Source organism: Mytilus edulis, chromosome 1 (genome assembly GCF_963676685.1).
Source record: "Mytilus edulis chromosome 1, xbMytEdul2.2, whole genome shotgun sequence".
Lineage (NCBI taxonomy): Eukaryota > Metazoa > Mollusca > Bivalvia > Mytilida > Mytilidae > Mytilus > Mytilus edulis.
Genome location: NC_092344.1, coordinates 38,475,270 through 38,500,872, shown reverse-complemented (window position 1 = coordinate 38,500,872; position 25,603 = coordinate 38,475,270). Strand labels below are relative to the sequence as shown.

Below are 25,603 nucleotides of genomic sequence, written 5' to 3'. Positions count from 1 at the left end.
TACTGACCTATTCGGATGAGAAGTGCATTTTGCCATGTTTCTGTCGTAGGGGTACAGTCGGAATCCAATAGACATTGTTTTAATAAGTTATCATAGCTTGCTGTGACACAATCTGCCTTGCTTGTACACCGTCTGGAGCAAGCTATAATAGAAGAATCTGTTTTAGTTGTAATTGTAGAAAGACTTGAGACAATTCTCTTTCCCGATTCTACTGTAAATTTCTTTGTATTTTCCGATATTCCATAGCATACTTGGTTCATCATAACGGCACCATAAATTAGAAAGGTGAGAAACATGCCAACCATCTCCATCAGTAGACGAGGCAGAATGAGTTTCTTTTTGTATATTTTGCAGCATGTGCAGTGCATGCATCTATTTTGTGTCATTGATGCAAACCCCATATCCTCTTTTTTTCTATTACAATTATTTCAGGCAATTAAACTATAATTGCCAAATAAAAAGCAGGATAAGTAATTGTATATTTATTTAAATAAAAGATTTTCAAAAGCCTTAGAATATTTTGTAGATTATTTGAATATGGAAATTGACAAATTAAATCGGTTTAAGACGCAAAAAATGCTACAATATATAATTGCATAGCTAACAGTACATTGAAAATAGTGTGTAATTAGCAACTTGAACAATGCCTCTTATTTAATTGATTAAGAATAATGATTATTTTTTATGCACATAGTGCATACAGATAAAAGTACCTGATAATTATTTATGAAAACAGAAACAGTAGTTAGGTAATAACAAATGTGGATTCGGAAAATGACATCTGTAACAAACAAACTTTTAGCCACCTCTTTACAAGCAGAACCAAATACAATGAAAGTTACCACTATGTACTATCTTTTGAATTTGCACAGAACTCCTTACAAATATAGATTTATTTCGTCTTCAAGCCATTGTTCCATTACTTAACCATCTATACAACTTACAAGTACATTTGGTACAACTAAATAATAAATGTTAATAATTTGTTAGAATAAGGTCTTTGAAAATAGTGGAATTAATGACTTTTGGAGTGTCAAACAATCGTTTGAAGTGCTTGATAAATTGAATGCTTATATTGATGATTTCGGATCTGTTCCAACTTTTTTATTTTTACAGCGGATGACCGTTAGGACATTTAGGTGTTTTTTTATCGCCTAGATTTCCATTACGTAATGTTCGTTTTGGGTTTTTAACCGATCTATAAAAATGATGACTACGTCGACCCAATCAAGTGCAAACTAACATTCCTTATCACTTGTTATAAATTCATTTCTTCAATGAATACTCGTCAAATACTTTTTAAAAAAGATAAATTTATAATATTAACATGTTTTGTTATATGTATATACATATAAGTGAAAAATCATTAATATATATCACACGCATGCGGAGGAATATCTCAAGAACGTTTGCAATCTTAAGGAACGATAACTCTGCACGGATGATTAAACATTGTTTGCGGGGAAAATACGAATGCTTACTCAAATCCATTCTATTAGAAAAATCGAATTATTACAGAAGAGTGACGTGTTCACCATGCAATTGCACTGCACTATTATTAATATAGTAGAATATAATGATATACAAATGCATGAAAATCATATTTAGTACATGTAACTGTAATATACAAGTATTGATATAATATATATATATATAACAATAAACCAGAGTAAACTGATTTGTAACACTACAATATAATGGTCATTACGGTGAGGATGAATTCCCGGTCTTTAATTTATCATCCACGCACGAACTTTTCCCAGAATTTTTTTTATATCTGTACATTAACCTCACTTTCAGGTATAAAAACGTGATTTTTTTTATTACAAGTGCTTGTCGAACCATCCACAAGAACTTGCGGTCATCCGATGTTCAGTACTTCAGTACTTTGATTTTCTACACTATAAACCACTTTGCCCCATAATCTTATCAAGAAAAAATTCACGCAACTCATTAAATGGGTATTTAAAAAGTCAGGATTGAAATATATATGTTCAAACTCTTTAAGATAATTTTTTAGTAACAACAAACAAAAAAACTATGTCAAAATGACCTAATTAAAATTGATACTATAAATGCACTTTAATTTTAACTTGATAACATTTTTGTTTGCGATGGAGATTCTGTCGGGCCGCAATCCTATTACACTCCGCTGAATCGCATTGCACACGGCTATGTCTGGACTCAGTCGTAATGTGTTCTGTTATTATCGGGACTCTGACGTTGGTTTCATTGCCGAATTTCGTATTAATAACGGAACTATTCCTGAACGGTTTCGGCAAAGACGGGTCGCTTTCGGCAAAATCTGTATTCAATCCGGACTCATTCGGCAAAAAAATAAAAATGACAAATTTAATAATATCGTGGACGTGCCAGAGGATAACGTCCAGAAAACACAGAACATTGTTACGATGTTAAGTTTATCCGATACATCAGAATCTGTCACGACATATTCACGATTCTAATCCGACTAGACAAAGTCGGCGGAGTTTCACCGATTGTGACGGGACCAGGCTTGGGGCGAACTACATAGCAATGTAAAGCATTATATTACAATTACTTTGACAAAAGCATGCATTAAATTACAAATTCAATTACATGCATTGATCAAAGAAATGCATTATATTACAATTATTTTTGCAAAGTAATACATTAAATAATACATTACATTTGGAAATGTTATTATTAAAAGAGGGACGAAAGATACCAAAGGGACAGTCAAACTCATAAATCTAAAACAAACTGACAACGCCATGGCTAAAAATGAAAAAGACAAACAAAAAAACAATAGTACACACGACACAACATAGAAAACTAAAGAATTATTATAAACAACACGAACCCCACCAAAAACTAGGGGTGATCTCAGGTGCTCCGGAAGGGTAAGCAAATCCTGCTCCACATGTGGCACCCGTCGTGTTGCTTATGTGATTACAAATCCGGTAAATAGTCTAATTCGGTAGGTCATATTCATGAAAGGGAAGGGGATTGTAGTTACGACGTAAGGAACATATCCGATATCATTTGTGAAACGGTTATTCCATAACGGTCAACCAACTCGTGATGGCGTCCGTAAAATTTACGAAGGGATGATTTCAACTTCACCATTTGGAACTCTTGGTTTAATAGCTTCCTTGTGAGCAGCAAACCTCTATCAAGAAAATCATGATAGGAAATGCAAGCACGGGAATATCGTATCAATTGGGAGATATATACCCCGTATGCAGGTGCTGCTGGAATGTTGCTACTTAGAAATGGAAAGTTCACAATTGGAAAGCTGAAATCATCTCTTTTGTCGTAAAGTTTTGTTTTCAACCGACCCTCATTGTCAATTTCTAGATGTAAGTCAAGATATGAAGCCGACTTAACTGTATCTGTAGTATCCTTTATCTCTAGTTCGATTGGATAGATGCGTTCCACATAGTCACCAAATTTTGAATTGTTTAGTGAAAGAACATCATCTATATAGCGGAAAGTAGAGTTAAAGGATATTGCTAACTTCTTATCTTTCTCCCTAAGAAGTTCCTGCATGAAGTCAGCCTCATAATAATAAAGAAACAAGTCGGCGAGTGGAGGGGCACAGTTTGTTCCCATTGGAATGCCGACAGTTTGTTGAATAACACGTCCTCCGAACGTAACAAATATGTTGTCAATCAAGAAATCAAGCATCTTGATAATATCAGTTTCAGAGAATTTTTTGTTTGAATCAGAGTGATTCTTTACAAAGTAGGATTTATCCCTCCCTAAGACAAGATACTTGTATCTACGTTGGCCATTCTTTTTTATGAAGCAAAGTAATACCAACTCTTTCAATTTGTCTTTTAGTTTGGAATGTGGAATACTTGTGTACAGAGTAGAAAAGTCAAATGTTTTAATACTGTTACAAGATGAAAGAGAGTTAGATTGTATGTACTCTTAAAGATCTTTTGAATTTTTAAGTATCCACATCTGATTCACGCCACCTCTAGAATAGGCAGTTTCACAATAACTTTGAAGCCCGTCTTTGATTGCTGATAAAATAGATGTTAATAATTTAGAAAGAGGTTTCGTGGAGCACTTGGAAGACCCAGCAATATACCGTTGTTTGTAAGGACACTTATGTAGTTTAGGTATCCAATACAGTGATGGAAGATCCAGTTCTTCATCTTTGGTTGAAATTCCAAAGGAACATAGAACAGACCTATGATTATCCAGGATTTCCTCTTTGGTAAGTGTTGTGAGGGTATATGTTGAGTTTCCAAGTGAATTGTCAATACCTAATTCGTTTATCAAGCAGTTGATGTAGTGACTTTTACACACAAAAACGATGTTATTTGGGGCTTTATCTGCGGGGACAACAACATATTTGTCATGGAGGTCGGATAGGTGTTTTGCAACATTTGGGTCTTTAAAGATTGACGTAGCATGGGCATCGATGGACCCATTCAGTTTCTTAATTCTGATTTGTATCAACGACCTCACTGCCTTAATCCATTCGGAAAGAGTGTCTACGTCTTCCTTCTCGCTTTAAAGTATGTTCACATTGCCGATCAGATCAACTCGATGATCCCAATTGTCCAAATTTCCACGACCAAGCGTAACCAAATTCTTGATCGGGCCTATTTACGACTTCTACCCGACTGTTTTCCGACTGTACACGGAACTTAACTCGACCATTCATGACTTCTTGATGACTCCATCACGACTCCAACCATAGATATAGGAAGATGTGGTGTGAGTGCCAATGAGACAACTCTCCATACAAATAAAAATTTAAAAAGTAAACCATTATAGGTTAAAGTACGGCCTTCAACACGGAGCCTTGGCTCACACCGAACAACAAGCTATAAAGGGCCCCAAAATTACTAGTGTAAAACCATTCAAACGGGAAAACCAACGGTCTAATAGACCACTAATGTAATACATATTCGATGATTCCGACCAATTCACGATCTCTACCCGATCTTTACTCGACTAGCTAAACCAAATCAAATATCCTCGATCTCAGCCTGATCTAGGCCAGACCAGATCGACTTGATCGTATAGGGGTCGTAGGGATAGCCGGACATTGGTCGGGTATGTACAATTTCAGTATAAAAACATCTGATTTTTTTTATATCGCCCGCTACAGCGTATGGGGCATCAAGTGTTACCCTTGTCCGTCAGTAATTACGTCTACGTACGTCCCAACAATTAGTGTCCGTTCTCTAACTTTATTTTGCCTCAATCAAATTCTATGAAACGTATACACAATGCTTAATACCATTAAACACAGATCAAGTGCGAATTTGGTTGGCGTCACTGTTATCGTTCTTGGGTAATGACTCTTTATAGCGTTATTTGCGGGGGTATTATCTGTGTCCCATATGGATACATTCACGGTTTGGATTCAGTTGTTCACAGAATGTCTGGGAATATTATCTACATGGGAATATAGGAGTTCTAATATTTGGCAAGGTGGTTAGTGCTCAGATAGACAGGTTAATAGCCGTGACGCAGCTTGAAGAGAGCGTAGAAGACGAACAAAAGGGATAGACAGCAAAGGGTGCCGAGAATCTAGATGATGCAGTAGCTGACACGGCGACCACTATGTGGGCATCATATATTGTAATCACAAAAATACTGAACTCCGAGAAAAATTCAAAACGGGAAAATCCCAAATGAAATGGCAAAATAAAAATGTATGAGAGATTGCAGGAGCTCAACAACAGGACCCTAATGGTTATAAAAACATCCTGAAAGTAAAGTAGGACGCTGATTTGTTATGGGAGTTTTACTGCTCTTTTCTTGAAAAGGGCACAAGGAAATCAGATTTGTCACTCGATAAATAATGATGTTTGATAGCAATATATATAAATTTTACCATCCCCTTTTTTGCTTCCTCACAAATTAAGCCTACTGTTTGTGTCATATATTTGCATATGTATGTAATCAGTATTTGTCCATAGATCTGATATCCAGTAGTTGAATAGTTCCATATATTTCTTTTTGGTTTATACAACCTGCTTGTTTTTACTAATAATATTGCAAAAAGGGGGTAAAGATGTTAGAATTTCAATCCCCTGGAGGATACCTTTTCTGAAACTGTTTACACATATCTATCACTGTATGACGAATTCAAATAAAAATCATTTGTCTTGCGTCACATTTTCGTTTATAAAATTGCGTCAAAAACCATACGAAAAAAGTGTTTGTAAACATTCAACCGTAAGGTGACATATAGTTGTTAACTTCTGTGTCATTTGTTCTCCTGTGGAGAGTTGTCTCATTGACATCTTCTTATTTTTATATTTTTATTTCTGGACATACGGAAAGTACGGACAGTCAAACAAAAATAGCATATTAAACAGATAAAATATAATATGGATGTTCTTAAAAACTATTACTTTGAAGGCTAAATTAGTCATCAGCTGTCTAATAATGAGTTTTTATGCACAATTACTTTCATATTTGAAAAATCCTCTGGGCCAAAATGCAGGATTTAAATCGCATCCGGAACACCTGAGATCATTCAAGGTTTTATTGGGTTTCGTGTTGTTACTATGTTGTGTTTTGTAGACTGCTGTTTGTCTTCTCGTCGGCTTTCGTTTTTCGCTATGGCTGTGTCGGTTTGCTTTCGACCTTTGAATTTGATTGTTTCTTTGGTATGTGTTGTCTCTCTTAAAATGTTACACCTCTTTGCAAAAATACAGACGCATACTGTACACGGAGGTATTTGTGTATAGTTAAAAAATAAATAATGACGATATAATTTTGCAGAAGAAAAGTGATGAGAGTTAATTAGAACTGGACACATTTTTTAGAGAATCGTGTATGACCGAGTAGAGATCGAATAGTGGTCCAGTTTGGTCGCGTAGAGATCGGGTATTGGTCGAGTTGTTCTGGGATGAAAAAAATACAGAAGTCGCAGAGATTCTGAAGCGATCGGGCATTGGTCGAGTTAATCTGGACCACATATCTAACATATATATATTCCTGTTTAGATTAAACAAACGCTATCTAATTTTAACGGTCAAACATAGAGTAGAGTGGGTGGCGCATATTCGCCCTGGACACATTTTCGCTGTTTTGCTATTTTTTCTGTTAAATTTGTGTCCCTTTACCCAATACTTGCCTAAATAGATGGTATAGGTTGTTTGTAATGTTCGAACTGTTGATATTCCTCTTTACCCAATTTCCAAGGTTATTCGCACATATATAATGCAGGTGTTTTTAAACGATTTTGGCAATTATGTAAGATTTATATGACAATCGTGCGCAGTCTTAAAGTAAATATTTGTGAGAAAAATCGTATAGGAATGATCTCTCAAGCTAATTCATGTAATTGCAAAAATTCGTTTTTATAATATACCAGGATAATGAGGATGGTCATATCATACATTGCGGCGAAAATGTGTCCCCTATGGTACACAAACACCTTGATTTTCTCTTGAGTTTGCGTTAATTTTTAGAACAATTAACCAATGTTTTGAAGATAATTCCTTTGTCAAACATTTGTTTCATATATAAAATAAAATTTCTGAAACCTACATAAAAAGTTCCAAATATTCGAATGTAGGTCGGATGTAAGTGGAAATGAACGAATTATGCGGCGAATATGGGTCACTCACTCTAGCCTCATTAAAGTCTAGATGTCAGCAGTGTTTTAGGTAATAAACCGGGTTTGGATCAAAAACTATTAAAGTAGGGTGGGGGTAAAGCAAGACAACAATACTATAAAATAGGTTATGTGTTTACCATATTTGAAGTTCTTTAAAAGGGGCGTGCTTCCTGTCCCCTCCACCCCCTAAAAACTAACCCGCCTTGCCAAACGGTTAGATGTGATTCATGTAAATGTAGCTATACAGTGGAGCCTATAGAAAGTTAACCATATAATAACCGAAAATCAACATATTTTTAAACTTTATTTGTTTGTTCTGGGAGCGAATCTTGGTTCATTTAAAAGATTGGACAACAGAGTTGGTGTATGTGGGTTCGATTCCCTCCCTAAGCATTCATTTATTTCAGCGGGTGCAAAGCGGGCAGTTTAGCTTGAAGGACCCACAGTGACTTTGTTGTTTCTAAAATTCAGGCGGCCGCGACCAGGTCTTGACATTTTTTTCTTTTGAATACCTTATACAACAAAACCATGGTAAAATTGTGAAAATTATACCATGGATACCTATGGTATAATTTTCGGTTATTGATATTTATACTCGGGTTGCACTCCCATAGGTTCCATTGTACAGCTATAGGTTAAATACAATGTACACAACTTTACATTTTATATTCTTTTAATTATTTAAAAATAATCTATAAAAAAGCGTTATTAAGTTAAAGATGAGTCTTACAGTTTTAACCAACCAGATTTCCGTTTGGTCCAATTTTAACGTATGGAGATGAACATGTTTTAGCTGTATCATTCCAAATAAGATTTGTTGGACAGTTGTTGACAAAAACATCTCCCCAAAGATCGCATTGATAAAACTTGTGTGGATCTGGATGTGGGTGGAATAAATCATCTAAGCTGTTTGCGTTTACTCTACATAGACTACCTGGATTTACGGTACCAGTGCCAGTACCAGTTCCGGTTCCGGTGCCTGTTCCGGGTCCGCTCGTTACTGGAGCCATGGTGGTGGTGATAACACCTCCTGGTTTCAAGTCATACACGCATGATAATCTTTGTTGATTCCATACTAGACCGACGTTACATTGTAAAATCATTGCCTTTCCGAGCAGATCGCATTCGATAAATTTAGTAGTATCAAGTGGATAAGAAAAATATATAAGTCCTTGTGCGAGGTTTGCATTTGAGCATGGATTTGTAGCTCCTGTTTGTGGTGCTCTTGTGGTGGTGGTTGCTTGGGTTGTGACAACTGGCTGTATAACAACAGTTGGTGCTACATTGCCACGTGTACAGGATGCAGTGGATCTGTCATAGGATTCTCCTTTTGGACACTGAATAATGTACATTCTCCCGAACAGGTCGCATTGTATAAATTTAGTACCGTCTGTTGGATGAGGTAGATAGATTGCTTTCTGTGGATTGTTTTGGCATGGATTAGGGATATTTATCCATTGATCTGCAAAACAAAACATGAGCAATTAGAATATACATTCCATATCTTTTGTTCTTTTATTAAAATGTAAGTTGTCGTTTGGTTTGCGTTCAAGTTCAGCTGAACTTATTAAAATGTTTTAACAATAATGCCATAATTTATTACGAATATAAGATTAACAAGTGGGTGTTCATAAAAGAGCCATCGACAATTTAACATTAAGACATCTGGAGGTCACCACAAATCGCCTTTCAACATCTGACAAGCATAAACAAAAGAATATTTGGTGGTATGCCAATCGACATCAAAAATAAACTTGCAAAAGAGAAATAACAACAACTGGTCTTCAAAAGTTGAAGACAAATGTATATACAATATAGCAAACACAATAACGCCTCAACGTTAAGGGAAGAGGCGGATATACGATAGATCTAACATAAAACAAATTTCATAAGTTGCAAACATACAAAAAAACACATAAAGAGACAACCACTGTCATCGTGTGTTTCGTTTATAGTTTTGAACATTGGGTTTCTCTTTTGAATTGTTTAACATTTTGTCAAGCGAGGGCTCTTTATAACCTTGACAATAGCAAATCTTAAGTAAAACTTAGAAGCAGGAACCTTAAAAGTATTGTATGACTTTTTCTCATTGTTGAATGACGTGCGATAACCTTTAGTTGTTTACATCTTCGTTAGTTGAGTTTTGTTTGATAGTTGTCTCATTGAAAATTATACTACAACACGTTTAGTTTATGCTGACGCGTTTCTTGTTACTAGTACCTCTTTTTCCGTAGGGGCATTTCAAAGACGAGCCCCACCAAGATCGACTCACTTTGATGATATAAAAAGAAGATGTAGTTAATTGCCAATGAGACAATTCTCCACAGGAGACCAAATGACCCAGAAATTAACATCTATATGTCACCGTACGGCCTTCAACAATGAGATGAGCATTCTTCATTGTTATATTCTTGCTCGCCTATGAAATACTTGCCACTGAACGTTAAGCTAACAGTCAATTAGGAATCATTCATTTATTCTTTGCAATCACGAATTTAAATATAGTTAGCATCATAGATTATTTCGTAGTATTCTAGGCAACGAACAGAAAGTAGGACTTAGTTAGATTAATTATCTTAAGGATAAGACAAGAGTCTGAGAATTGAACTTCAGACAGTGGATATTCCAATAATTTTAGACATTTGGAAAACTATCTGAAAGACAAGTTTGTAGTTCTCCTTCATAAATTATTTTATTTATGTTGCAGTTTGATATTTTTGATGAAGAATATTTTAAACGGCAAAAACATGGAGGATCATACTAGTGTTATATTTCCTATTTTGCAAATTACTATCGTAAACTTTTCTTCAATAGAAGAGTGAGGCATATGATACCCGTACGCAAAGCTTACAAGCAACATATCAGAGAAAATTCCCTTTTCTAGATTTACTATTAAGAAATATAGATATAATGATTCACTTACCAATGCAGTTTACCTGTCTTTTAGCTAAAATAAAACAAAAAAAAGGTACAGTTAGAGAATAATTTAATTTCCATCAGTCAGATATACCGATTTGTAAAAAACAGTTGCCATATTAAAGAACCGTTACTCCACGGCAGTTTTAAATCTTAAAGATGGCAAATGGTATACATATTATTTAATCAATAATATATATCGGAATAAATTGCTTGGTATTGTATCATATTTTTGCTAGTTTAAACGAACATATGCAAAGACAAAGCAATGTTTTAAAATATTTTTTTATTCCATATATTGCATGCAAACTCTTTGAAATATCCAGAGGTACGTATTTTTTCCCCCATTAAATGTATTCGTTATGTTTGAGTTAAATATCAAGACGTTCTAGCATTTATAGTTAATTTTGATATCAAATGTGTTATGATTGTATAATACAAAAGCAATTTTAACAAAATGTTTTGAAATTAAAACTGAATGTAGTTTGCAAAACTACAAACACATAATTGCACTCTTAATTAAAAAAAAATTTTTGTTTTTTATTTGATAAGTTTGATTTTGTTTTGTTTTTTTGCATCTGCGACTTATTATTAGTATTAAACAAAGCCTACCTCTGATTGCTAGAGATCCTGCAACAAGTCCAAACAGGAGGACTGCAACCTTGAGTGAAATCATATCGATGTGAGCCGTTCAGGAGATGAGCCTAGTGGACAGACGAAAGGAGAATACCCAGTATTTAACGGGGCATCGTGACAGTTCGGGAGATTGCTTATCAGGTAGCTTTCGCTGCAACACGTCATACAATGGACAGACGGATATAGGAAACAAACTTATCTTGTTTCAATGTTAGCATAGTTAAAATTGTTAGCTGTTGTCATTACCACCCTGTAGATATAAAGTGAGTGGTAAATAAATTAAGATAAAATTTGATGTAATTGGTAAATTTTTGATACGATTAAAGTTAAAATTATCTTAAATAAGTCGAATAACAGGTGCGGTAACCTTAAATTTCTCATTCTTTAAACTTTAAAACCCTCCCGGAGCTCGGTTGTCAACTATCGCTATTATTTTTCATTAACATGTACAATTATACAACAAATAATTGATATACAAATGTCTATCTTTTTCGCGAAATCGTTTTTTGATGCATTGTTTTCATTTCAAAAACAAACATAGGTCATACGGAGTTACGATTATTTCGTTTACTAACATGTAAATGGGTCTATCACTATGTTTTTAGAATTGAACTTTTAGAGTTAGGTTAAGAATTTTATTGATGTTGTAATATTTTTAATCAATTTATATTTCCCCAATAAAAAACTGTTCAACTAAAAAAATTGACGTATTACTAGTAGTGGTATTGAAATTTTCATTACTTGATATAAGTTTTAATTTTTTTATCGTAGAATTTTATTTTTCAAACTCAAAGAAATATCTGTTAAGTATAGCTGATAATGCTATTCTACTTCAAATTTCCTGTAAAAATATTTCAAATAAAAACAGTATACAATCAGTTGAATTGTATTATATGTCTCTGGTTGAATGTTGTTGTTTTTTTGTTTGTTGATTTTTCTAAATATATAAATATATCTAGGAATACTTTTAAATCTCTTAGTACCGTACTTGTCATTTAAAAACTTTGTGACAAATTCTTCTGAACCACAATTATTGTTTCCGGGGGAAGACCATCGTTGCCGTTATTTCTTCAACTATAGCCTTTAAAAAGAACTTAATTATGGTACTTTATCTTGATTTAATCCCCATATGAACAATAACGACAACTCTTCAAAATCGTTACTTCATTTTCTTCTCTTAGAGTGTTGCGGAATCTAGTTCGAGTCATTAATGAATTTTTTTGCACTTTCATAGCACTTTCATAGCGTATTAAAGTTGACTGGTCAGCATAAACTGCAAAGTTAAAGTTCGGAATGTCAACATCCTTTTATAAATATATCTGCTAAAGTTACAATAACGACACCAGTTTATTGCAGTGGGCGCATTACATTGCGCCATTTTACAAAAAAAAAAACCTTCTTCCATTTACGCCATCAGGTTATATTTCATTTGCACCAAAAGATTAAAAAAAACTTCATTTGGCATGCGCTGTTTTACAGGTAATGCAGGTAATATATAACGAAATAGTTACACACTCATATTAACTTATATTATATGAAAATAAACAATTTTGAGAATGTTATTGGTATCTTTTAATCTACTCGGTCCTGCTTTTTTTTTTAAAGTTTATCCTGAGGTGTTTTTTTTTGGCAAAGTGTCTCATCCTGGTTTTTGCGAATGTTGCCGGGTTCGAAGATCGAATTTTGTATATTTCATCTTAGACAAAACTTGCATCTATACTATTAAACGAGAAGACCTCATTTTGTGTGTCGCTTCTCTTCTTTCCACAATAAATTTATTAACACGCCTCTGTGTCATATAGGTACAGTGCATAGTCGCATTTGTCATCTTTTCATATGATTATTTAGATTGAGTTATTTTGGGAGAAAATCGAGAAAAAAGGCGTCCGGATATTGTCCCGTCATTGGACGAAACTTTAAGTCAGATTAGACTTCCGGTTTGCGTTTTTCTGTATACTTTGAACATACATATATACTACGAGTAAAGTATCTGCTATCATTTTCAAGTTTACTATCCACGACGGTCACAGAGTTTATTAAATAGAGGGTCTGTATACTATATCAATGACCACCATGGATCGATTAGTAAACTTAGAATTGAAAGTAATTGCACTTTATTTATACAATAATGAATGTTCATAATATACAGATAAGCGCCAAAATTATTCATGTGAACTTTAAATTTGATACCTTTTCTGAAATTCTCCAGTCATTAAAGATCATTAAATCTTTTACAAAGTTCATTGATTACAAAAAAAAAGTATGATTGCCATGTTGAGACAACTCTCCACAAGAGACCCGACACAGAAATTAACAACTATAGGTCAACGTAAGGACTTCAACAACGAGTAAAGCCAATACCGCATACACAGCTTTAAAAGGCCCCGAAATGACGATGTAAAACAATTCAAACGAGAAAACTAGCGGCCTTATTTATGTACAAAAATTGCCGGAACGAAAAACAAATATATAACACGTAAACAAACAACAACCACTGAATTACAGGCTCCTTACTTAAATGTTCATAACATACTAAAGGTATGTTCATATTGAAATTGATAGAAAACTAAAAATTAGTAACTTTGGAAATAAAGGAGGAGGGATAAAAAAAAAAAACATTTTCCTATCCCCAATAACCTATGACTTATGATACTTTTGCTGAAATTCTCCAGTCATTCAATATTTTACAAAATTCTTCCAACAACACTTTACATACTTTAAACTACGCTCTGAATGCCCGCGATTTCGCGGGTGTGTTCTAGTATTTATAAAGTTTGCTGATTATGTTTTGAAAAAATATATAAAACCCAAATCTAGAAATCCACCCAAGATAACCAACAATGGACCGGAATCATTTCATGCACCTTTTAATGAGCAGAAATGTCTAGACACGAAAACATCAGGACCGTCGCTTACAAGTTTTTGTGTAAGAACAGACTTAACTTTACTATATGTATAGTGCTTATAACTCGTCTGTCTCGCAATTTTAGTCCTGTATATAGTGCTTTCTTTTAGGTTTTATGATCACGTTGATTTATTTTTAAATAACTGAGTTTTAACCAGGTGGTTTGGGCTTTGCTCATTGCTGAAAGCCGTACGGTGACCTATAGAAGAAATTCTCTAAAAATGTCTTTAAAATTTTAAGTTCAGAACGATTTGAAAATTTAGTTTTATATAAGGAAGATTGATAATTTATTAATTGTTTTTTTTTTTATCCGTGATAAAAAGTTTATGCGTTTCAGGACATGAACGATTTAACAAATTTGAAAAGATCCAATATATAGGTCGACAAGAATAGAGGGCGAAAATCAAAACTGCAACTGAAAAAAAGAAGGTATTAAAACTGAATGTTTGATAAAAAAATATTCGCCTTGGAAAAAATTACTACGGAACACATATGAAACCTCAAATCTTTAAAAAAATGATGCATATGTTTTTATAACTAAATGGATAGTTTCCATTATAAAACCTATGTACATATACTTGTTTCTGAAGAAAATTCTTTGATTTGTCCACATTTAGATTAAGTTTTCTTTTTTTAATGGCTTGCTTTTAGGAAGCAATTCGCCGACATATTTTTCCGTATGCGAAGTGACCTTAGCGTCAGGGGCCTGTAATTCAGTGGTTGTCGTTTGTTTATGTGTTACATATTTGTTTTTCGTTCATTTTTTTTTATATAAATAAGGCCGGTAGTTTTCTCGTTTGAATTGTTTTACATTTTCATATCGGGGTCTTTTATAGCTGACTATGCGGTATGGGCTTTGCTCTGGTCATTGTTGAAGGCCGTACGGTGACCAATAGTTGTTAATGTACAAATGTGTATGTGTCATTTTGGTCTCTTGTGGACAGTTGTCGGAAAAGGGAAAAAATTGACGATTTTACGATATTTTGCGTAAAAAATGATAAAATCGTGCACAGAAGACTAAGTTTATGATAAATACATGCATTGGTTCAATAATTGAATAAAGATTGTTTTTCACCAGTCTGACACTCGTTCCATATGACTTTAACGCAAAGAGATACATGTAGAAACTGTCTCTCTATGCGATGCATTTGAGTTAACCCGGTTTTGACTGCGCATTTATAATATAATAGCACAAAATGAATCCGTTATTGCAAATTTTATCGAAAAGGTTACATTGAAAAGTCTCAAACCAAAAGTAATATTTTGTATTCGAAAGACAATCATGCATAACTTTACATATATCCTGCCGAACTAGAGATAAAGGAAACAACAGATACAGTTAAGTCTGTCACATATCTTGACATCTAGAAATTGACAATGAGGGTCGGTTGAAAACAAAACTTTACGACAAAAGAGATTATTTCAGCTTCCCAATTGTGAACTTTCTATTAATATGTCGCAACATTACAGCAGCGCCTGCATACGGAGTATATACCTCCCAATTGATACGATATCCCCGGGCTTGTATTTCCTATCATGATTTCCTTGATAGAGAGTTGCTGCTCACAAGAAAGCTATTAAATAAAGAGTTCCAAATGCTAAAAAATGTTAATAATCAGACCTTCTTAAATTTTACGGACTCTATCACGAGTTGGTTGACCGTTATTGAATATCCGTTTCACAGATATATCGGATATATTTCTTATGTCGTAACTGAAATCTGTTCCCTTTTCACGAATATGACCTACAGAATAAGACTATCTACCGGGTTTGTAATAACATGAGCAACACGACGGGTGCCACATGTGGAGCAGGATCTGCTAACCCTTCCGGAACACATGATATTACCCCCAGAAAAAATAGGAAAATATGATGTTATATCAAAGATTCTTTTGGATCTAATTACCATACCTATTTGTTATTACTGTCATCATGTATACACGTACATGCTGTACGATCAATAAGGCATTACGAAAATGAGAATTCGTTATTGAGGCTCTTTACGTTCTCATCTTTATAAAACTTAAAAAGTGGATAGTCTGGCAGTTCACGAGGTTAAGAAGAAATTTGGCGAGTCAGGATAAAAATTCCACTGATGTAGCTTAGGGTTTAGGCATTTGGTATTCGAAAAATATATAAGCTTTTATTTACTATAAAATAAAAAGCAGTTGAAAATCAGTATTCCATCGAGAGAAAAAAAAACTGTGGTCCAATGGTTAACCGTTGCTATGTCTTTTTTTCTTCATATTTTATTGTCTTAAGTATTAATTGACTGGGCTTAGTCCTAATACCTTTTTTCTGAAGAACGTGACGAATTTATCTTTGAAATTATTATAATTTATTTTTCTTATATCAAAAGCAATATACCGTGTTTAATCTGCATACATAGTATATATGTCACGAGTGTACATGTATGTGTAACGAACTTATTACATTTTATAATAAAGTATATGTTAATATTGGAACAATACTCTTTCACACGCTGGTTTATTGAATAACAGGCTTAGCTTGTAATTCGTTGAAAGTTTTGAATTGTCTACTCTCTACGCTTCGATATCATTCCATCTTATCAAACAGGAGTTTTATTATATATCTAATAAGTTAGTCCAAATGTTGCAACTAATATAAAGCCTTCATGTATAAAAATAATAAAAAAAAGAAGAATATCTCAGATATGCTTTCTTGAACTGTGGTAATATGATTTAAGCTTCACATTTTTTCCTTTGTATCATCTTTTTGTGGCAATAAATATCCAAAAGTTGAAGATAATTTCAGACTTGTTCCTGTATACTGTTATGAAGCTAAATTGAGTTTCGATGTCCCTTTTAGTTTAGCATCTTTCGCCAAACTTTATGGCAAAAGTTTGTAAAGATTCTCCTTAATTCAATTAACAGTGACTTGCATGGTATTATTTCTAACCACCTATTGCACTAAATTCCACACACCCTCCAAAAAAAAACATAATTGCTAACTATTTCATCAAATCATCCCAAGGTATTTGTTTAATCAATCAGTCTGAATGGCAATTTTTTTTCATCAAATCAACTCAAATTGCTAAATGTGTTTTAAACCCTTAACGGGAGTGATTGTACTTGATTTTCATATGATGAAGACATACACTATTTCAATTAGTTTAATTGAGGTCTGGAGCTGGCATGGCAGTAACTGCTAAAAGTTCTTTGTTTATTTTATGTATCATTGTCGTTTTGCTTAGTTTCTTTTGTTACATATTCTAACATCGGACTCGGACTTATTTTAAAGTGAGTTTTACTTTGCGTATTGTTATGTGTTTCCTTATTCTATTTTGGCTAGAAGTATAGGGGTGGGTTGAAATCTCACAACACATGTTTAACGTTAACCCTGCCGCATGTTTGCGCCTGCCCCAAGTCAAGAGCCTCTGGCCTTTGTTAGTCTTGAATGTTATTTAATTCTATGTTATTTATATGTTTTTGAGTTTAGCGTTAGGACCATTTTCACTGAACTAGTACACAACTTTATTAAGGAGCCAGCTGAGGACCATCTCTGGGTGTGGGATTTTCTCACTGCGCTGAAGACCCATTTGTGGCCTTCGGCTGTTGTCTGCTCTTTAGTCCGGTTGTTGTCTCTTTGACATATTCTCAATTTCCATTCTCAATTCTATCATCAAATCGTTTTTCAACTGGTCGTTAATTTTTAAAAACTGCTGTAAACAGCAAAAAGGTGACAGTCCTTGCTTTTGTTATTTGTAAGCAATCTTCCATCGCTAGTCCATACCTCGAATCTTTCATAATAGGCAGACAAACCATCAACAAAGCGCATTCTTTTTGTAGAGAACTAAATTGACGACAAAAGATATTTTTCATTCGTTATTGTTAATATTCCTTTTTGGACACTGATTTTCTTCTACGTTGTGTTTATATTTAGGTACGTATTTTTATTTTATTAATTGATTTTTTGTTAACTATAATTCATAACTAAACATGTTGATAACACTATAGTACTAATGGTCTTAAATACATGTACTATCAATACTTTCATGTTTGCATCACACAAGGTTATATGTTCTCCAAGTAACGAAGTTGTCTTTACAACAAATCCGTTGTAGCGTTGTAGATGTACAAATAATTGATAAATTTTATCTGTTTAAATTGGGCTTGGAACTAACTTTCAGAATATGTGAATACTCTTAAATGGGAACTAAAAGTACATTTCGTTATATTTTGTTTTAATATGCTCTTTCTAGTTATGTTTTTGTTCTATATTATTACATGATCTCATGCACTTTTAAAAGTAAAGGGCAGGGTTAAGAGCTTGCTTTTTTTTTTTTAAGAATTATCATTAAGGTATAAATCAGGCTGTCGGTTTTTTCTTTAGAATTATTCCTCACTTTATCATACAGAGACCTTTACTAGCTTTGGTTGATATGTGGTATTGGTTTTACTCATTGTCAAAGGCCGTGCGATGACCTGTCATTTTTCACACGTGTGCATTTTAGTCTTTGGTGGATTTCTTTCTCATTGGCAAACATACCACATCTCCTTATTGTTATGTCCATATATAAAAAAAAAACGTATGCTAAAGCTTACAGTCATTAGGCAGACTTATACATGTATATACTCCTTTCAAAGGTGCAAAATCAAGAGTTTGTCTCATTATATTTATGAAAATTTATGACCAAATCGGTTGTTTTGAGTTGTTTACTTGTTTACTTATCATACAATTGTATATCAATATGACATTTGATTTTAATCCCGTCATATAATCGTGTTGGAAATCCACAAAATAGCTTCTTCACCAAGCTCATGTATATTTTAACCAAATATTGAACCATAAATGATACTATCAAATGGTAATTTCGAGTTTTTTTCTACTAATATTGAACCAAGACGGATGTAACTGTGGCAAACAGTATAGCATAGAACTCTTAAAAAAATACAATCTCTTTTTTTCAGGACACCGCCAGACATTAATATTTTACTCTCTACATATAGGGGGAAAAAGTAGAATACTTAAATTATCAAAAAATCATGATTATACACACTGATCGGTGTTCACACTTATTAATGTTAAAAAAGATAAAATTGCATAGATATGTACATTATATTACTATTTGTTTTTCTTTAAAGGTGAAATGCAAAGGTTTTTAAAAATTTTGTTTGTTTTATATTTTAATCAATTGATTGAAATAAATACTAAAAAAAATATTGGAAGTGATTTGTGTGTCCTCGTATTACTGATAAAACTGGTAACTTTTTGTTGACCGGGAAAAGTGCAACATGATTATCTCCCTTTGTAAAAAGTTGCATTGGGTGAGTTTTTGGTATAAAGACTTGCATGGCCAACATTATTGGCGACTCTCAAATTGTTCAGTAGTTGTAGTTTGTTGAAGTATTTCATAACTGTTTCTCGTTCCTTGTATAGATTACACCGTTGGGTTTCCCCAATTGGATGGTTTTACACTGATATTTTTTGGGGGCCTTTTTAGCTTGCTATTCTCCATGAGCCAATGTTCCATGTTAAAGACCATACTTTGACCTACATGTATAATGGGTTTACTTTTATAAATTGTGACTTGAATGGAGAGTTGTCTCATTGGCACTCATACCCGTCATCTTCTTATATCTTCTTCTATTTTCTCGTACTGATATCAAAATTTTAATGTTTTTAGGTCCGTCAATTGGTTAATGACGTTATTTACACTGATTCGCCTGGGCTCAACTGTATTTCACTTATGAACAAATTGGAATTTGGAATTGGTGTACAATGTATATGCGTAGATGAAGAACATGATCAGTGCAAAAGACACTTCAGGTCTTAACGTAAACTATACCAATCAAAGCTGACCTTGGATTATTACAAATTGTTTTAAGCCAGTTATTATTTTTCGGGTGACTCTTATTGTCTTTTGGTTTTATTTGTTATTAAGATTGTTTGTGGTTGTTTTGGTTTTTTTGGTACTAAAAACGAATTAGTTTATCCCAAAACTACTAATTATACTTAATTTTAAGGAAATGTGTTTTATTGTTGCAAAATTAAGCGAAATCTTTACACCACAAAATGTAATTGTACATGATATATATACATGTAGTATGTTTAACTTACATGTACTACAGAAATTACAGAACATTGATGTACATTAACAGCAAAGAAATGATAAGCAAATGATTATATCATAAAACATAAATCGCCTTATTATTTTAAAGTTTTATTTCACTGCTACTGGTAATAATATTTCAAGAACACCTGTACTTCACTTCCAGGTATTTCACGCCTGTACATATATTAGAAAAAGTTGCATCGTTTGCATTCAGTGTGCACTTATTATTTCCATTGCATGATGTTATCACTTGGGTGTTTGCCGTGCTAGATGAACATGGTTGTACCAAATTGACGGTAGGGGACGACACACATAGGTTAGCTTCTCTTAATCCATAAAATCCTTCGGATATGATTAAAGTTGAGGGGGAGGTGCATCTTATTGTTGCTGTCGTATCTTCACAAATGATCATGCTTGACAATGCTAAAACAGAAGTACATGTTTTGTATTATATCTATTGATACATTCATTAATCATAATCTATAGCAAAACACTGGTACTTGCAAAAGCAGAATATAAATATTTTTCGAATCATCGTCAGCATTTATTTTTTAATTAATTTTACCTTTTTTCTCCTTAAGTTACATTGTATGCTTCACCCCTAGTTTTTGGTGGGGTTCGTGTTGTTTATTCTTTAGTTTTCTATGTTGTGTCGTGTGTACTATTGTTTTTCTGTTTGTCTTTTTCATTTTTAGCCATGGCGTTGTCAGTTTGTTTTGGATTTATGAGTTTGACTGTCCCTTTGGTATCTTTCGTCCCTCTTTTCAACACTTTCAGTTATGCATTGCTCATTCAAATTAATGGCTGAATTTCAATTAATAATCACCTTCGGAACCCCTCAAATGAATACCACGTGGTAACATTTAAGAAATAATTCCTTCATATCATGCTCTATGCTCATTTTAACATGGGTGTAGGCATTATATTTGTCGATATTTTACACTGAGCGTTAGCGAGGTGTAAAATGTGGTCAAATATAATGCCTACCCATGTTAAAATGAGCATAGAGCATGACATGAAGGAACTATTTCGATTCTAATAGGACAAATACTGTATTTTTATAGGTTGAACGCGTACGAAAATACCGTTAAAAACTTTGGCTATTCCCGTTTCCTCCCCGAGAAGTCTGTACATTACATTTCAAATTTGATAAGTTTAAAAACTACGTGCAGGGAAAATATATGTTGTTTTATGAAAATATACAATACAAGTTTATGTTAGCTGCTTAAATGTATATATACTGCAACTGTGCTATTTGAGCAGTCAAATTGCATTGACCGTATATTCATATGTGATATACAGTCACTGACCGTATATCACCTTGTTTATGACGTTGACAATGTGTTTCCGTAGAGTTTTATTTATGACGTCAATAAAACATACAGGTTCGCGGAAATTTTGCGTCTTTCGCACAGCCTCGCTTTCTACCTGTTTCTAAGCCTTGTACAAATAACATTGATATTTCGAGACAATGTATGGTTATTCTATATATATTTTAAAGGATAACGATTGAAATAACGTTGATATAAACAGTAAGTTCGTGCGCGTGTGTCAAACATATTTTGTGCTCATTAGAACACGGCTTTGTTTACAAAGCGTAATATTAAGGACGTCATTTTAGAAGCTACTACGCATTAGGCTAGTTCTCTCCCTTGCAACATACGGGTTTCACAGATAGTCACTTGCATCATGTTCGTTCCAATTGTATGTTTTTAAATTAATTTGGTAATTTCAAAGAAACCAATCTTACTGGAGTTATAGCATCTGTATCCCACCAACATTACTTTATAAACTAAACACCAATACAATCAAAGGTACAAAATCACTTTTATAATCGATTATTCCCTAAAGTTTTGAACCTTGTGTTTGTCGATCCCGTGCAAATTCGTTCATAAACCCAGAAGAGTATTAAGAGGGGGCAGGGGTCCTGGGTCCCCCCTTTTCTGGGCTAAAAATTGGTTGATTCTATAGGAAATCACTGAAGCATGACTGTAGCGGGGCCCCTCTTAGGTTGTCAGTGGGCCCGACTTATAAAAATGTATAAACAGAGTGGACACTGCTTATAACCAAAATCTCTGAACTTCAATATGGTCAATAGAGAGGCAGGGAACAGAAATATATATTTGTATTAACCGATCTATATTTCCAATTTACTCACGATAAACAACCGGGGTTACTGTGACAGTTGAAGCCGTTGTTGTTGCTGTTGTTGTTGATTCAGTGGTTGTTGGGGCAGCAGTCGTCATCATCATTCCACCCATCATACCGGAAGTCATATCTATTCCCATCATGTTTCCAAAAGATGACGTGAATGATCCAGATAAAATGGCTAGTAAGAAACCAGCTGTAAATGCTTCAGTCTCTATAAAAACGGAAAATACGATTTCTACACTACTTAAAAAAATATATAAAGAATAACCAAACAACCCGTGGAAAGTGACAAAGACGCAAAATTAAAATGTTTCTCTTTTTTGTCATTCAACCTAGGTACATATGTACATGGTAATGTTGATCAGTAGCAGTACTGCTAGCCATACTTTTTCACTCGACATAAAACATGAAACATTCAGAGAAGCAAAATCGATATTATTCAAATCTTTTTCGGCATGTATGAAAAATATCATGTATGCCATGCAGAGATACAGTTTTAACATTTTTTACATGACATAAGAAGGCTGAATGTACATTTAAACCAAGCTACCGTCCTTAATTTCTTCCCATTTTCAATAGAGCAAAAATAATCTTTGGTTGAAAATGTATTTGCATCCTGTGAAAAATTATTAGCTCATAAAAATCAGATTTGGATATGTGCTGTGTCAGTTTTAGTCTTCATATCGAGTGTTGTCATTCGCGCTGTTATCGGTTTAGCCGGCTTTGTCCCATTTTTGGAATTTATATTTAGGTCCTAATGCTAGGTTTCAGCGGGTATTTCCAGATAATCATGTATACATATAAGACATAATTTCTAGCACCGTTATAGGCTTCTTACTTAGACATAATGAAACGAGAAAATTTAGTTTTTAAACAGTAAATTAAAGAAAGATACAGTTTACTTTCAGTCGAAGATTACTGATCCATTATTGTCATATAGTTTATATCGTTCAAACGGCGGGAACATTTCTTTAGTTTTTCGACCCTATCAATCAAATTATTATTTTTGTATAGGGAAAATCTGGATTCAAAATATTTGCCTGATAACAATATTTTTTGTCATCAAATTGGAGATGGGGATTTTTTTTAAAGAAAAAAACATACCCCCTCCCTTGAAGTTAAAGCATCATTCCCTAAGAAGTAAGCGAGACCAGATGTGTTGAAAGAATATTAACCGTCTCTTGCAAAGCATGCATCAACGACGTGATAATTCATACTCAGTCGAAAAGTCATATTTCGAATTAGGACACGAATTAGGACAGAATCAATTTCAGAAGTCAGGTGACCCATGGAACAAAGGCAACTTTATTTTTTAAAAACAAATACCTCTTTCTGTGCAGTCATCATCACACACGATAATTGTCGCTTGACCGTTAACATTCAAAACAACCAGGACTAATACCACAAATATGATCTGAAATGCAATTAAGATTTCAAAGAGATATTATTCTGTTTTATATGCATTATATTCAATGTATATGTATCTGCTTGTATATTGATGTGTGTTACCCTTTCGTACGATTTCAAATTAATAAAAGCTTTTCAATCCAAACCAGTATTGGGTTAACATCATATATTAGTATGGGAATATCAATCTTCTTAATTTGGAAAGAGCAAAAACAATGTTATCATAAAAGAATGTCAATTAATGTAGAATCAGGACTTGCATTAATCATTAAATTTATTGAACACCCGAAGGAATTTAATGGGTCTCCTATGTCTGTTTTTTCAAAGCTCTTTTTATATGAAAAATTGTCTTTTGACAAACTTTAGAAAGACCAATTTTCAATACTGTCTGACTAGAGACACTGAAATAACATATAATTTCACCCAAAAGCAAGAGCGGAGGTTTATTAGTGAGCAGAGCTCATTTGACATCTGGGTTTTCCGTTTTTCCTTTTAACCTCTTATAATGACAAGTTCAAACCTGTATGCTCGAGGATATACATTTACTACGTTGGTGCAAAATGTTAAAAGGTGACCTTAAGCAAAATGTCCAAATGTTTATTAATCACAGAGTATGGAAAAAATAATCTTCAAGGTGATAGAGGTGTCATAAGTTCACACTAACATCAGAAGGTAAATAGCCATAGGATAGAATCGGAAAGTAAAATAATCTATAGCGTTATAATGGAGAGACAAAAGATACCATAGGGATAGTCAAACTCATAAGTCGAAAACGAACTGACAATGCCATGACAAAAAGAAAAAGAAACCATCAAAAGACAGACAACAGCATAAAAACCACAATATATAGGTGTTTTTAATTCATAATTTTTTTTTGTCATTATTTACACATAAATAACAGATGTTATCACAAAGGAGTCCAATATCTTAGCAATTAATGTGAATACATTTGCAATCAATATTTTTGAAGAAAAAAAATTATTTAGAGAGTACGAAGAAAATGTTATCTGAACCCTAATCAACCAAAGAAAAATAAACATTCAGATATAACTAAAAATTGACGAGGTCTTGCTAGGAAAAGGCACTAATAAACACGTGGCGGGGTTCAAGTTTAATCTTGTTTTTAAAAGGATACTTTATTAAACGCAATAAGTGAAACAACAAAAGTACATTGAAAACGTATGATAAAAATACACAGACGGTGTGAGCAATTATAAAAATGGCTGAACTATGTTAAGAGACAGCCATATCGCTTGCACGTAAAAAATACCCTTGCAGATTTCGAAAAAGAGCAGACTAATGCCGCTACAAGGCAGCACTCGCACCCAAAAAGTGGAAAGGGATTAATAGAAGAAAAAAAATACATGCACAGCAAGAAACAAAACACACAAAAAACAAAGAAACAGCACTTTTTATTAGGACATTAGTTTTTATCGTTTGCATTTTCTCACACTTTTTCATCATGTCGGGGACTTTTATAGCGGACTTAACAATATGATTTAGTCTCTTTGTTGGAAGGCCGTACGGTGACCTGTAACTGTTAACATACACACCATTTGAACTCTGATGAGTAGTTGTCTAATTGGCAGTTATATCTTTTATTTTCATATCAAAACGGAGGCAGCAGTCCTTTTGCGCCAATTACTGTTTTTCAGGGGTATCATTTGCGCCAAATTTTGTTTTCCAAATGTATCAATTGCGCCAATATTCGGAGTTCATTTGCGCCAATTTGCCTGTACACATCATGCACATATCTATCATAAATATATATTTATTTTCATTTTTGGCTTAAAAAGTATCATATGTTCGGAGATATTTCACCATGTAGATGAGCATCTGGAGAGAAAAGACTTAAAATGCATTAGACAGTCCATGTACAGAGGGAGAAGAAAACTTATTGCTTTGCTGAATATTTAAAGCAAGATATGCCAAA

The 25,603-nt window shown here is 33.6% G+C and overlaps 1 protein-coding gene and 1 long non-coding RNA gene across 2 annotated transcripts; both read right to left on the bottom strand.

Moving 5' to 3' along the window:
* Nucleotides 1-8,234: 8,234 nt before the first annotated feature.
* LOC139482276 (uncharacterized) lies at nt 8,235-11,247 on the bottom strand. The gene is made up of 3 exons (XM_071266075.1): nt 11,108-11,247; nt 10,503-10,526; nt 8,235-9,041 (listed from the first exon to the last, which is right to left on the bottom strand). Exons 1-3 carry the CDS (start codon nt 11,169-11,171, stop codon nt 8,314-8,316), a joined length of 816 nt encoding a protein of 271 aa, XP_071122176.1. The 5' UTR covers nt 11,172-11,247; the 3' UTR covers nt 8,235-8,313.
* Nucleotides 11,248-20,204: 8,957 nt separating this feature from the next.
* Nucleotides 20,205-23,702, bottom strand: LOC139519428 (uncharacterized). The gene is made up of 3 exons (XR_011663588.1): nt 23,590-23,702; nt 22,271-22,474; nt 20,205-20,535 (listed from the first exon to the last, which is right to left on the bottom strand). It is a non-coding gene; the product is annotated as an uncharacterized lncRNA (long non-coding RNA).
* Nucleotides 23,703-25,603: the final 1,901 nt, after the last annotated feature.